The sequence below is a fragment of the Grampus griseus genome (assembly GCF_964374135.1).
Source record: "Grampus griseus genome assembly, chromosome: 1".
Taxonomy (NCBI): Eukaryota; Metazoa; Chordata; class Mammalia; order Artiodactyla; family Delphinidae; genus Grampus; species Grampus griseus.
This window is the reverse complement of record NC_139017.1, coordinates 4905876-4921836: the sequence shown is the minus strand read 5'-3', so window position 1 is coordinate 4921836 and position 15961 is coordinate 4905876. Positions and strand designations below refer to the sequence as shown.

General features: G+C 38.6%; 1 protein-coding gene across 1 annotated transcript in view; it reads right to left on the bottom strand.

Annotated features, from left to right (window-relative positions):
• DENND1B (DENN domain containing 1B) overlaps nt 1–15961 on the bottom strand; it is a 253347-nt gene that overhangs the window by 7505 nt on the left and 229881 nt on the right. The window contains exons 21-22 of the mRNA XM_082670771.1: nt 1584–1663; nt 403–619 (exon numbers count right to left, since the gene is read on the bottom strand). Coding sequence (XP_082526897.1) covers nt 403–619; nt 1584–1663 — 297 coding nt within the window. The remainder of the gene's footprint in view (nt 1–402; nt 620–1583; nt 1664–15961) is intronic.

Below are 15961 nucleotides of genomic sequence, written 5' to 3'. Positions count from 1 at the left end.
GTATTATTTCTAAAGCAATACAATGAAACATTACTTGAATTAATACATTTATTAAAACTTTTTTGAACATCCAGAAAATACAGAAAAAAAGTGGGAACATTTCACGTTTAAAAGAAGTTCCCCAGAAAAGACAACTATAAAATTAGGTTGTAGGAAAATACTACTGCTTGACAAAATAATTTCAATTAATGACAATAACCACCAGAATTGCATAAATAAAAGGGAAAATGCTGGAATTTTGTTACTAGAAATAATTCTTAATGATTAACTCTTACAGTATTTTTGGAGTTTTGACACTTATCTGAGGTCAAACGCTCCTACCAACTAAGGTGATGACAAAAGCCATCACAGTGAGTGCGAGAAACTGTTCATTTAATTTTACCAGTTGGAAAATCGACTCACCGTGGGCTTGTAATCAATGTCGTCCATCGACCTAAAGAAGTCCAGGCTCCTGGCCGCCGCCAGCTTCCCCTGGTCCTGGCTGTGCGTGCTCAGCGTGTCCAGGATCTCGCCCAGCAAGTCCATCTCACCCGAGGAAGGGGCCTGTGCTCTGGTTTCAAGAGAGTCGTCACTTTCGTAGAAATAAGCAGACGCTTCTTCTCCGTCTTCAGAGGACAACCTGAAGAAAAAGAAAACACGCACTGGTGATTATGTGACCACGAATGCTACTTACAAGCAACCTCTTACCAAAGATCGTCAACTAAGGTGGGAGTTTTAAAACCAATGTAATATTTCTGTAGAACAGCAAAGTGGATAATTGGTTCATGGCCAAATTCTTTGTAGTGATGTCCACACCGATTCAAATGCTGGAAATCTTGAGTATGTGCACTGAGAGCAAACAAACGTTTATGGCTCCTTATCAATCCGGAAGCACAAGCGGGGCTTCTCACAGTCTAATCCTGGGGAATTTGGGACATTAGCCTTAGAAATATCAGGTTCCCAGAATACCTGGGAAGTTTGCTAACTCCAAGTTCACTTTCAGTATTTTTATATGGTTTTCCTTTTATTTGTTTATTCACTTGTCTTATACAAACAAAGATATACTTAATGCAGAAAAAAGAATGTTGATTCTGTCATCCCAAAATATCTTAAAATTGTTTTAGAAGTTGAACATATACTATTATTGTTTCCCTTGTTTTATGTTAAAATTAATTTTTAACACTTTGCGTTAAATTCTCCTCTTCTGATACCACCATGGAGTTAGGTCCCGCCCCTCGCCTATCTGGTTTGTTTCTATTGACTACTTTCACCGTTCCTGATATCTACCTGGCCCTCTTCAGGAGGAGGGTAGGAGTCTAACTTAGTGAGTGGGCTTCTGTTTCCCCTTTAACACTATCCCAGGTATTGCTGCAGACGTTACTGCTTCCCAAGAACAAGTTATTTCAGGTCTATCTTGCTTTCCCATCTCAAGATTCATCCCCCGTGAGACTCCAATTAGCGCTGGTTCCTCCTGCTGAAGAATATACCACAAGGGAGTAAAACCTGATCTCTGGGAGTGCACGTTCTTTGACATCTCTCTTGTAACCTAAAGCTTCTGCCGCTGAGCCGCATCGCGTAACAGAACAGGAGACCCCGCGACTTACTTGCTAGCTCTTTCTGCGTCCTCATCATTGTCAGCGCACAGAACACCATCCAGGCTCTGAAGAGTCCTTCTTAGGCGCGGCTACAGAGAGAGATCGACACACTGGCGTTAAGTCGTTAAGGTATGTCTCTTCCATAAATTTTAACCAACAATTTGATCTGACAAGGAATACTTTTTAACGAAATATGCATTCAGGGGTTTTGAATACTAGCCAGTAACTTGACTAGCTGGGCAGGAGGAAGGGGAGGATATCAGACAACATTTACCTCAACGCTCACATCTCAAACCAGTCAACAAAAAACAAATCACTGGGCTGAGTACATAAACACTCTGCCCGCTCTCCCAGTCTGTCGGTCCCCGATTTAGGAATCCCTGACTTACAGGCAATCACTTCACCAAGCACTTAGCCCCCAGTTTCAATAATAATCAATACTTGCAATCTTGTTGCTTTTATCCCTTACCCACACTCTCCCTCACACCAAGTACTTTAAGGCAATGCTTCTCAATCATTAAAGTGCATGTACATCTCTTGGAGTTTGGTACAGGTTCTGATTCTAACACGCTCTTAGGTGAGGCTGCTCTTGGGTCTCAAGGTAACAAATCCTAGACAATGCATCATTTCACCTGTAAATACTTCACTATGTAGCTTTAACAGATAGATTTTTTTAACACAACCAAATATCATGATCATACATAATGAATTAATAATTATTCTCTAATATCTCATATTCCCTTACTGCCCCCGAAATATTTGAGTGAGTTTATCTGGACCAGAATCTCAACAGGGTAGCACTGGATTTGGCTGACATGTCCCTCGTCTCAGAGGACGATCCCTTCCACCTTCCCCCGCTCCATGCCACCTGTGTCCTTTAACGTGTTATTTTACCCTCCTTTCCTATAAACTGGCAATTACATCTGGAGCTTGTTTAGCTTCAGGTTCTGGGTTTTCCCTCTGTTTTTGGCAAGAATTCCCACAGGTGTTGATGTGTTTCTCAGTGCATCACACCTGGAGGCACCTGGTGATCAGATGTCTCACTTTGGGTGGCACTAAGACTGATTAATGGCTTCAGGTGTGGTTGGGCAGTGCATCCACTACAAACTTTATCAGCCTTTCACCTGATGGTTTTAGCATCCTATAGTAACCGCTGGCTAAATCCATTATTTCAGTAGGCACTTCAAAATTATGCTTTTCAAAAGCATTTCCTTTATATTTATTTGTTGGCATTCCATAAAGAACTGTCTTATTAACTATGTGGCTATCCTGAAATACAATGTGTACCAGAAAAATAGGATAATTCCTTCCTTTTATTTAACAATTTTTAGAGTAATGAGCTAATCTAACAGTCTATAAAGGTGAGCCAGGAGGGGCCTTTAAAAATTATCATTTGTATATATTTGATATGGCTCATCACCCCATCACGGTTACTACTCTTCTTGAGGTTCAATCTGTCCCATTTTTGAACTACACTGTGATTATGTTTTTTAAGTAGTTATCTTTTACAGATTTACCTCAAAATATCTGCAGGGTTAAATGATATGCTATTGGGTATTTACTTCAAATTAATCCAGAGGTGGGGAGGGATCATGGGTAGGGCTGGCACAGAAATAAGATTGGCCGTAAGCTGATAATTGTTGAAGATGTATGCAAGGTACCTGGGAATTCATATAAGCTTCTCTTTACTTTTGCATGTTTGAATCATGTTAAGTGTTCATTCCACAAGAAAATAAAAAACTTTTACAGTTTTTGTTATGGACCAAGATGGCAGAGTAGGAAGACCCTGCATTCGCCATGCCATGAACACGCCTCATGCCATGAACATGCCTCAGCCCACGGACACGCCTCACCCCATGAACAAACCAAAACTATAACTACACAGAGTGACCCATCTGAGGACGACGTGAAGACCAGCAGAGCAGCTCCTATACGATGAAGGATATAAAGAAACACACACTGAAACACGTCAGAGGGACAGAGACCATCGAGTCAGGACCCACACCCTCCATGCGGTGACCTGTAAGCAGGAGGGAATATCACAAATATTAGAGGCCCTCCCTCAGGAGCAAGGGGTCAGGGCCCCATATGGGGGCACCCCAGCCCGGGGGACCTGCACTAGGCAGGGGAGCCCCCTAACATTTAACTGACACCCAGTGTGGCTTACATCTGGGAGAGCCATGGGACTCTGGAAAACCGAGACTCTGCTCTTGAAGGGCTTCTGCACAGACTCACTAGCTCTGAGTCTTGATGCAGAGGCAGCGGTTGGAAAAGCACCTGGTCATATGTGAAGGAGAAGATTCACTGACTAGCTTCAGGGCAGGTCCTGAGGGGCAGAGATCTGTTAGAACTTTCTTCAGGGACCGAAGTGCTGGTGGACACCCTTTTTTAAATTATTTTTCTCTCTCTACCTAGCTGGCCCAGCACTGGCAGCTGCCACTTCTGACATTCTCCATCTGTCTTGTGAGCACCGCAGTCCTGACCCAGCGTTCTCCAGCCGCATCCAACCTGCCCATCCTGGCCACTGCCCCTCCAAAGCGGCTCCCGTCCTGCCACACCTGGCAGGTAGACTTGCCAGGGTCCAGCATCCCCTAAAGAGGCTCCCGCCCTGAGAGGCCAGCCCTACCCACCAGTACACCTGCAACTGAGCGGCTGAGCCCTGCAGCCAGCCACACCAAGGGCCAGGCTGCCTGCAGCAGTTACAACCAGCTGGGCCTGGAACCAACTTGCCCACCAGTGGACCCAGAGCAGTTGTGACTGGGTGGGCCTTCCAGCCAGTGGGCAACCTTGGTGCCACCGCAGCAGGAGGACACATAGCCCACAGAGGGGGACACCCCTGGAGCATCTGACTCTGGTGACCAGGAGGGATTGCTCTTCTGGGGCCCATGAGAAACCTTCTACATAAGCCACTCCTTCAAGATGGAGAGATGTAGCCCATCTACCCAACACACAGAAACTATACAGAGAGCGAGGCAAAGTGAGGAGACACAGGAATGTGTTCGAAAAGAAAGAATAAGACAAAAGCTCAGAAAAAGAAACGAAATGGAAGTAAGTAATCTGATAAAGAGTTCAAACTAATGATCATAAATGTGCCCAATGAACTCATGAGAAACTAAACAGTGAGAACGTCAATAATGAATTACAAAATAGAAAAAAGAACCAAGCAGGGCTGAAGAATACAATAAATGAAATAAAAAAATACACTAGATGGTATCAACAGCAGATTAGATGAAGCAGAAGAATGGATGGATCAGTGATCTGGAAGACAGGGTGGTGGAAATCACCCAAAAGGAACAGCAAAAAAGAAAAATGAATTTTAAAAAGAGATACTTTAAGGGATCCTAGGGACAAATCAAGCACACTAATATTCACGTTATAGGAGTCCCAGAAGGAGAAGAGGCAGAGAAAGGGACAGAAAACTTATTTGAAGAAATAGTGGCTGAAAACTTTCCTAACCAGGAAACAGAGTCCCAAACAGGATGAGCCCAAAGAGACCCAAACCAAGACACAGTGTAATTAAAAATGATAAAAGTTAAAGAGAGAATCTTAAAGGCAGCAAGAGAGGAAAAAAACTAGTTACACAGAAGGAAATCTCCATAAGACTATAAGCTGCTTTCACAGCAGAAAATTTATAGGCCAGAAGGAACTGGTATGATATATTCAAAGTGCTGATAGAAAAAAACCCAAAAAGCAAAAAAAAAAAAAACCCTTAAAAACCAAGAATACTCTACCTGGTAAGGTTATCATTCATAATTAAAGTAGCAGTAAAGTTTCCCAGACTAACAGAAGCTAAAGAAACTCATCACCAGTAAACTAACCATACAAAAAAATGTTAAAGGGACTTCTTTAGGCAGAAAAGGCCAAAATTAGAAATAAGGAAATATATTAAAAAAATCTCATAAACATATAGTAAACATAGTGAGTGTATCAACCACTTACAAAGCAAGTATGAAGGTTAAAAGATAAAAGTAGTAAAATCAACCGTTGTAACTATAATAAGTAGTTAAGAGATGCACAAAATAAAAAGATGTAAAATGTGATGTCAAAAAGGTGTGTTGGGAGATAAAAATACAGTGTTTTAAGAATGTTTGGACTTAAGTAACCATCAACTTAAAACAGACTGCTATACACATAGGTTGTTATACATGAACTTCATGGTAACCACAAACCAAAAACCTGTAATAGACACATAAAAATAAAAGAGAAAAAGACCCAAAATTAACACAAAAGAAAATCATCAAACCACAGAGAAGAGACTAAGAAGAAGAAAAGAACACAGAAGGACTGCAAAACAAACCCAAAACAGTTAACAAAATGGCAATAAGTAATACCTATTAATAATCACTTAAAATGTAAAGGCCTAAATGTTCCAATCAAAAGACACAGAGTGGCTGAACTAATGAAAAAGCAAGGCCCATCTATATACAGCCTACAAGAGATTCACTCAAATATGAAAACACACACAGACTAAAAGTGAAGCACTGGAAAAAGATATTCCATGCAAGTGGAAACAAAAGAAATCTGGGGTAACAACACTCATATCAGACAAAATAAACTCAAAGACTGTAACAAAAGAGTGCACACTGCATAATGATAAAGGGGTCAATCCAAAGAGATAATATAACAGTTGCAAATATTTGTGCACCCCGGCTCCCTGAATTCAGACTGTACTACAAAGCTACAGTAATCAAAACAGTACGGCAGCTGTCTATAAGAGACCCACTTCAGACCTAGGGGGACATACAGACTGAAAGTGAGGGGATGGAAAAAGATATTCCATGCAAATGGAAATCAAAAGAACACTGGGGTAGCAATTCTCATATCAGAAAAAACAGACTTTAAAACAAAGACTATTACAAGAGACAAGGACACTACATAATGATCAAGGGATCAATCCAAGAAGAAGATATAACAATTGTAAATATTTATGCACCCAACATAGGAGCACCTCAATACATAAGGCAAATACTAACAGCCATAAAAGGGGAAATCGACAGTGACACAATCATAGTAGGAGACTTTAATACCCCACTTTCACCAATGGACAGATCATCCAAAATGAAAATAATTAAGGAAACACAAGCTTTAACTGATACATTAAACAAGATGGACTTAATTGATATTTATAGGACATTCCATCCAAAAACAACAGAATACACATTCTTCTCAAGTGCTCATGGAACATTCTCCAGGATAGATAATATCCTGGGTCATAAATCAAGCCTTGGTAAATTTAAGAAAATTGAAATCATATCAAATATCTTTCCCGACCACAATGCTATGAGACTAGATATCAACTACAGGAAGAAATCTGTAAAAAATACAAACACATGGAGGCTAAACAATACACTACTTAATAACCAAGAGGTCACTAAGGAAATCAAAGAGGAAATAAAAAAATACCTAGAAACAAATGACAATGAAAACACGATGACCCAAAACCTATGGGATGCAGCAAAAGCAGTTCTAAGAGGGAAGTTTATAACAATACAATCCTACCTTAAGAAACAAGAAACATCTCAAATAAATAACCTAAACTTACACCTAAAGCAATTAGAGAAAGAAGAACAAAAACCCCCAAAAGTTAGCAGAAGGAAAGAAATCATAAAGATCAGATCAGAAATAAGTGAAAAAGAAATGAAGGAAACGATAGCAAAGATCAATAAAACTAAAACCTGGTTCTTTGAGAAGATGAACAAAATTGATAAACCATCAGCCAGACTCATCAAGCAAAAAAGAGAGAAGACTCAAATCAATAGAATTAGAAATGAAAAAGGAGAAGTAACAACTGACACTGCAAAAATACAAAGGATCATGAGAGATTACTACAAGCAACTATATGCCAATAAAATGGACAAATGCTTAGAAAAGCACAACCTTCCGAGACTGAACCAGGAAGAAACAGAAAATATAAACAGACCAATCACAAGCACTGAAATTGACACTGTGATTAAAAATCTTCCAACAAGCAAAAGCCCAGGACCAGATGGCTTCACAGGCGAATTCTATCAAACATTTAGAGAAGAGCTAACACCTATCCTTCTCAAACTCTTCAAAAATATAGCAGAGGGAGGAACACTCCCAAACTCATTCTATGAGGCCACCATCATCCTGATACCAAAACCAGACAAGGATGTCACAAAGAAAGAAAACTACAGGCCAATATTGCTTATGAACATAGATGCAAAAATCCTCAACAAAATACTAGCTAACAGAATGCAACAGCACATTAAAGGAGTCATACACCATCATCAAGTGGGGCTTATCCCAGGAATGCAAGGATTCTTCAATATATGCAAATCAATCAATGTGAGACACCATGTTAACAAACTGAAGAATAAAAACCATATGATCATCTCAATAGATTCAGAAAAGCTTTCGACAAAATTCAACACCCATTTATGATAAAAACCCTCCAGAAAGTAGGCATAGAGGGAACTTACCTCAACATAATAAAGGCCATATATGACAAACCCACAGCCAACATTGTCCTCAATGGTGAAAAACTGAAACCACTTCCAGTAAGATCAGGTACAAGACAAGGTTGCCCACTCTCACCACTATTATTCAACATAGTTTTGGAGGTTTTAGCCACAGCAGTCAGAGAAGAAAAAGAAATACAAATCAGAAAAGAAGTAGTAAAGCTGTCACTGTTTGCAGATGACACGATACTATACAAAGAGAATCCTAAAGATGCTACCAGAAAACTACTAGAGCTAATCAATGAATTTGGTAAAGTAGCAGGATACAAAACGCACAGAAATCTCTTGCATTCCTGTGCACTAATGAAAAATCCGAAAGTGAAATTAAGGAAACACTCCCATTTACCATTGCAACAAAAAGAATGAAATACCTAGGAATAAACCTACCAAAGGAGACAAAAGACCTCTATGCAGAAAACTATAAGACACTGATGAAAGAAATTAAAGACGGTACAAACAAATGGAGAGATATACCATGTTCTTGGATTGGAAGAATCAACATTGTGAAAATGACACTACTACCCAAAGCAATCTACAGATTCAATGCAATCCCTATCAAACTACCAATGGCATTTTTCACAGAACTATAACAAAAAATGTCACAATCTGTATGGAAACACAAAAGACCCCGAATAGCCAAAGCAATCTTGAGAAAGAAAAATGGAGCTGGAGGAATCAGGCTCCCTGACTTCAGACTATACTACCAAGCTACTGTAATGAAGACAGTATGGTACTGGTACAAAAACAGAAATATAGATCAATGGAATAGGATAGAAAGCCCAGAGATAAACCCATGCACATATGGTCACCTTATCTTTGATAAAGGAGGCAAGGATATACAGTGGAGAAAAGACAGCCTCTTCAATAAGTGGTGCTGGGAAAACTGGACAGCTACATGTAAAAGAATGAAATTAGAACACTCCCTAAGACTGTACACAGAAATAAACTCAAAATGGATTAAAGACCTAAATGTAAGTCCCGACACTATCAAACTCTTAGAGGAAAACATAGGCAGAACACTCTATGACATAAATCACAGCAAGATCCTTTTTGACTCCCCTCCTAGAGAAATAGAAATAAAAACAAAAGATAAACAAATGGGACCTAATGAAACTTAAAAGCTTTTGCACAGTAAAGGAAACCATAAACAAGATGAAAAGACAACCCTCAGAACGGGAGAAAGTATTTGCAAATGAAGCAACTGACAAAGGATTAATCTCCAAAATTTACAAGCAGCTCATGCGGCTCAATATCAAAAAACCAAACAACCCAATCCAAAAATGGGCAGAAGAACTAAACAGACATTTCTACCAAGAAGATATACAGATTGCCAACAAACATATGAAAGAATGCTCAACATCACTAATCATTATTGAAATGCAAATCAAAACTACAATGAGATATCATCTCACAACAGTCAGAATGGCCATCATCAAAAATCTACAAACAATAAATGCTGAAGAGGGTGTGGTGAAAAGGGAATCCTCTTGCACTGTTGGTGAGAATGTGAATTGGTTCAGCCACTATGGAGAACAGTATGGAGGTTCCTTAAAAAACTAAAAATAAAACTACCATACAACACAGCAATCCCACTACTGGGCATATACCCTGAAAAAACCATAATTCAAAAAGAGTCATGTACCACAGTGTTCATTGCAGCTCTATTTACAATAGCCAGGACATGGAAGCAACCTTAGTGTCCATCGACAGATGAATGGATAAAGAAGATGTGGCACATATATACAATGGAATATTACTCAGCCATAAAAAGAAATGAAATTGAGTTATTTGTAGTGAGGTGGATGGACCTAGAGTCTGTCATACAGAGTGAAGTAAGTCAGAAAGAGAAAAACAAATACCATATGCTAACACATATATATGGAATCTAAAAAAAAAAAAAAAAAGCCATGAAGAACCTAGGGGCAGGACAGGAATAAAGATGCAGACCTACTAGAGAATGGACTTAAGGACACGGGGATGGGGAAAGGTAAGCTGGGACAAAGTGAGAGAGTGGCATGGACATATATACACTACCAAATGTAAAACCAATAGCTAGTGGGAAGCAGCTGCATAGCACAGGGTGATCAGCTCGGTGCTTTGTGACCACCTAAAGGGGTGGGATAGGGAGGGGAGGGAAGGAGATACAAGAGGGAAGAGATTCGGGGATATATGTATATGTATAGCTGATTCACTCTGTTATAAAGCAGAAACTGACACACCACTGTAAAGCAATTATACTCCAATAAAGGTGTTAAATAAAAAAAAAAGAACTACACTTTCAGGCACTAAAATTTGATAAAAATTTAAAAAATTACAAAAACAGTATGGTACTGGCAAAAAAACCAGAAATATAGATCAATGGATCAGGATAGGAAGTCCAGAGAGAAACCCATGCACTTATGGTTACCTAATCTATGACAAAGGAGGCAAGAAGATACAGTGCAGAAAAGACAGCCTCTTCAGTAAGTGATTCTGGGAAAACCGGACAGCTACATGTAAAAAGAATGAAATTAGAACATTCCCTAACACCAAACACAAAAATAAGATTAAAGACCTAAATGTGAGGCCAGACAGTATAAAACTCTTAGAGGAAAACACAGGAAGAACACTCTGACATAAATCACAGCAAGATCTTTTTTGATCCACCTCCTAGAGTAATGAAAACTAAAACAAAAATAAACAAATGGGACCTAATGAAACTTAAAAGTTTTTACACAAGGAAGGAAACCATAAACAAAATGAAAAGAGAACCCTCAGAATGGGGGAAAACATTTGCAAATGAAGTGACCGACAAGGGATTCATCTCCAAAATATACAAACATCTCAGGCAGCTCAATATCAAAAAAAACCCCAACCCAATCAAAAAGTGGGTGGAAGATCTAAATAGACATTTCTCCAAAGAAGACATACAGATGCACAAAAAACACAAGATGTCCAACATCACATCTCTAATTATTAGAGAAATGCAAATCCAAACTACAATGAGGTATCATCTCACACTGGTCAGAATGGCCATCATCAAAAAATCTACGAACAGTAAAATGCTGGAGAGGATATGGAGAAAAGGGAACCCTCTTCCACTGTTGGTGGGAATGTAAATTGGTATAGCCACTATGGAGAACAGTATGGCGGTTCCTTAAAAAACTAAAAATAGAGCTACCATATGATCCAGCAATCCTATTCCTGGACTTTTTTTTCCAGGAGAAAACCGTAACTTGAAAAGATACATGCACCACAATGTTCACTGCAACACTATTTACAACAGCCAGGACATGGAAGCAACCTAAATGTCCATTGATAGAGGAATGGATAAAGAAGATGTGGTACATATATACAATGGAATATTACTTAGCCATGAAAAAGAATGAAATAATGCCATTTGTAGCAACATGGATGGACCTAGAGATTGTCATACTGAGTGAAGTAAGTCAGACAGAGAAAGACAAATATCATATGATATTGCTTATACGTGGAATCTAAAAAAATGGTACAAATGGACTTATTTACAAAACAGAAATAGAGTCACAGATGTAGAAAACAAACTTATGGTTACCAGGGGGGCAAGAGCAGGGAGGGATAGGCTGGGAGATTGGGACTGACATATACATACTACTATATATAAAACAGATAACTAATAAGGACCTACTGTGTAATGCAGGGAACTCGATACTCTGTAATGGCCTATATGGAAAAAGAATCTATAAAAGAGTGGATATATGTAAATGTATTGTATATGATTCACGTTGGTGTACAGCAGAAACTAACACAACATTGCAAATCAGCTATACTCTAATAAAAATTTTTAAAAAGTAAATAAATGGCATGACAGTAAAAAAAAAAAAAAGTATGCACCCAATATAGTAGCACCTAAGTATATAAAGCAAATATTAACAGACATAAAGGGAGAAACTGGCAGTAATACAATAATAGTAGGAGACTTTAATACCTTACATCAATGGACAGAACATCCAACAGAAAATAAGGAAACACTGGCCTTAAACAATATATTAGACCAGATGGACACACACACACAAAGAACATTCCACCCCCAAACAGTATACATTCAAGTGCACATGGAACATGGAACATTCTCTGGGATAGATCACATGTTAGGCCACAAAAAAGTCTCAGTAAATTTAAAAGGACTGAAATCATATCAAGCATCCTTTCTGAACACAACAGTACAAAACTAGAAATCCATTACAAGAGGAAAACTGGAAGAAACGAAACTCATGAAGACTGAACAACATGCTACTAAACAACCAATGGGTCAATGAAGAAATCAAAGAGAAAATAAAAAGCACCTTGAAATAAATGAAAATGAAAAACATTGTTCCAAAGTTGATGGAAAATCAGTTCTAAGAGGAAAGTTCATAGCCTACCTCAGGAAAAAAAAACATATAAACAATCTAACTTTACACCTAAAGGAACTAGAAAAGAGAAAAATAAATAAAGCCCAAAGTTAGTAGGAGGAAGAAAATAATAAAGATCAGAGTGGAAATAAATAAAATAGAGAGTATAAAAACAACAGAAGAGATCAATGAAACTAAGAGCTGGTTCTTTGAAAAGCTAAACAAAATTGATAAACCTTTATCCAAACTCATCAAGGTAAAAAGAGGGCCCAAATCAATAAAATCAGAAATGAAAGAGAAGTTACAACTCATACAAAGAATCCTAAGAGACTACTACCACAACCTCTCATATACCAACAAATTGGACAACCTGGAAGAAATAGATGAATTCCTAGATACATACCATCCTCCAAGACTAAATGGGGAAGAAACAGAAAATCTAAACAGACTAATTACTAGTAATGAAATTCAATCAGTAATAATTAAAAACTCCCAACAAACAAAAGTCCAGGATCAGAAGGCTTCACAGGTGAATTCTACCAAACTTTTAAAGAAGAGTTAACACCTATCCTTCTCAAAGTATTCCAAAAATCTGCAGAGGAGGGAAAGCTTCTAAACTTGTTCCAAAAGGCCAGCATTACCCTGGTAACAAAACCAGACAAAGATATTACAAAAAATGAAAATTACAGGCTAATATTCCTGATGAACATAGATGCAAAAATCCTCAACAAAATACTAGCAAACCAAATCCAACAATACGTTAAAAGGATCGTACACCATGATCAAGTGGGGTTTCTTCTAGGGATGCAAGGGTGATTCAATATCCACAAATTAATCAATGTGCTAGAGTGACAGAAAGGAAAGAATGAGTAGAGAAATATGGGAACGTGCAGTATGTTTCTCCATAATTTTGGTAATCAGCAGTGTATTGGGACTTATAACTGTAATACCACTTTACAACTATAAGCTTAAGGTATGTGAGTTAAACTAGAAATTTGGGAAACAGCCTAAAAACACAACTACCACTTACAACGTTATTTCTGTGGGAAAAATATATTTCACCCACTCACTCCAGAACTCACAAAATATAATGCAGCCTCTGATTCTAAAGACAAGTCATTATTGTTACACTGACCTCTGTGTATGCTTACCATTATGCCAGCTCTGGGTCTTGCATTTAATTCTTTTAATTAAAAACAAAACAAATCAAAACAAAAAGCAAATGAACAAAAACTATGAGGGAGCTGGGACTTTATGCTATTTAACAAATCGTCATTGACTATTTAAGAACTAATACAAGAAGATAATAAACACATAACTTAATATTTATGTTTACAGCATACTTTGCAAAGCACTCTCACATACACACTGGGCTAGGTTCTGGGAATACAGAGTTGAGTTAGGTTGAGTCTCTGCCTTTAAGCGGCTCAATGTCTTTAAGCGGCTCACAGTACATCTGGAGGAACACCAGGGAGGCCCCATAATTGCTCAAGGTCACACACCTTATCAAGAATAAGAACCAGAAAGTGGAACCTGATGTGTTGCCAGCCCCTTGTTCATTTTCTTCCACAAGTTAGTTTCATATTCTACAATCTGCCTGCATATACCACAGACTCTCAATTATTTTTTTATTAACTATATATATATTTTTTAATGAAGCTCCTGCTTTTCCACAGTCTAAGTCATTTAAGTCATAAGTGCTTCACAAGTACCTCTGTATTTAGTTTTCCATTTTCTATCTAGGCCAGGGTTCTATCAATTTATATATACATAGGAGTGTAAAAGTGTAACTTAGGGTGAGTTTTCACAACAGAATGAGAATTAGAATCAGAAGTAAAACTGATTAATGTTTTGCTTTCTACGGGCGTTACGCTTTGGCTAACTGAAATAAGCTTCTAATGAACAGTTATCGAATATGTATATGCAATAATTCAATTCATTAGGACCTGCAACCTCCATATACAGTATGAAGTAACAGTGTCCAAACACACGGTGAATGTGTCAACTGCTTGATGACCTCATATTACATAATTGTTAAGGTCACAAAAAAGAAAAAAGAAAAATAATTATAATTTGATCAACACTCAAGATAGAGGGAAATGGCAGCGTATTTAACAAAAGCATCATCAGCTCCTGAGCTCACATGACCCCAGATTATCTCTACGTCACTGTTTCTGATGGGTTTGGACGCAGGCACAGTGCTTTCAGAGGAAATAAAGAATTGTTTCCACTATACCCAGCACACACGACACAGGCAAAAAGACCTGGTCATAACTTTATGAACAGGAGTCTTTTATGGGTGACTGGCAGCTAGTAAGCTTAGAGTGCAAAAAATATACTGTGTACTCTTCAGGGTGTGTGATACACAGCCAACACGAGGGCATCTTTATCTGGATTCATACCTCACAGATACATCATTGCCGAAAACCTGCACACTAAACTACACAGAAACGAAACTACGACTAACAGAAAAATAATCCCAACACGATGAAAATTAAAAATATATATATTTTAGTAAACTGACTATAGCTTTTGAAAAGCTGTGCATATCGTTATTTTTCTAACTATAACGTTAGATAGTTAATAGTTGCAGATGCCAGTGGAATGGACTTTGTATACGGTATGTTTTCAGAGAAAAATACTATTCTATTTCAGATCTGGATAGAAACCTCACAGTAACAGGTGTACAGTGGGAAAGTTCCCAAGGGCCAATGAACATGTTCGTCATAAATTATTACCTAGAACCCCCTGAAACAAGTGCCAGGACAGTCGTAACATGGCTTATACTTGGGAACAGGAGCTTTCTTTAAAGAAAAAGTGATTATGAAATAGATTGAGAGAGAGCTATAAGCAGTCAACATGGAGAAAAAAGTAAGAAAAAGAAAAATTAAGTTGATTTACATTTTTAAAAGACCATATAAATAGTTTTCAAAGTTGCACTAAATGACACAACATGGTTCTTGCCCCTGGAAAACCAGCCAGTGTCACAGGTAAGCCTCCCATCACCTGTGCATCTGCCGTGTGCAGTTATGGAAGCTTCTCTCTTTTCTGTGTTTTGAAATGTGCGTAGCTTTTTCCATGAATTTTTCTGAAAGGGGGGGAAAGACTCTTCCTTTCTTGATCAGGGTACAAATAATGGCCAGGTTTCTTTAATTTACTGACACAAGAAAGAAGACTGTAATCCTGGTTTTGGTGCCTCTAATCTTTAGGGAGCGTTAATAGCCTGTGATGACATTTTCTGGGCGTCCACAAAGTTAGCAGTTGCTCCCTGGTTCACTCTGCTCTGACCCACAAGGCATCACCAGGGCCCCTTTCAGCGCCTGATGCCTGCCCTGAGTTGTTCTACCACAGGACCTTTGCACAGGTTGATCCCCCTGCCTTGCAGGTTCTCCTCTTACGCTGATCCCCTCCTCCCGGCCCCACTGTCTCTGCCACTACGCATCTGGACTCACTGGAAAATCTGTAACTGCCCACCCGCATCTGAGCCTCTTTCCTCCCACCTTGTAGAAAAGCTGCAGTCGCTGAGCTGCTGACAGACACATCTTTTTAAAGG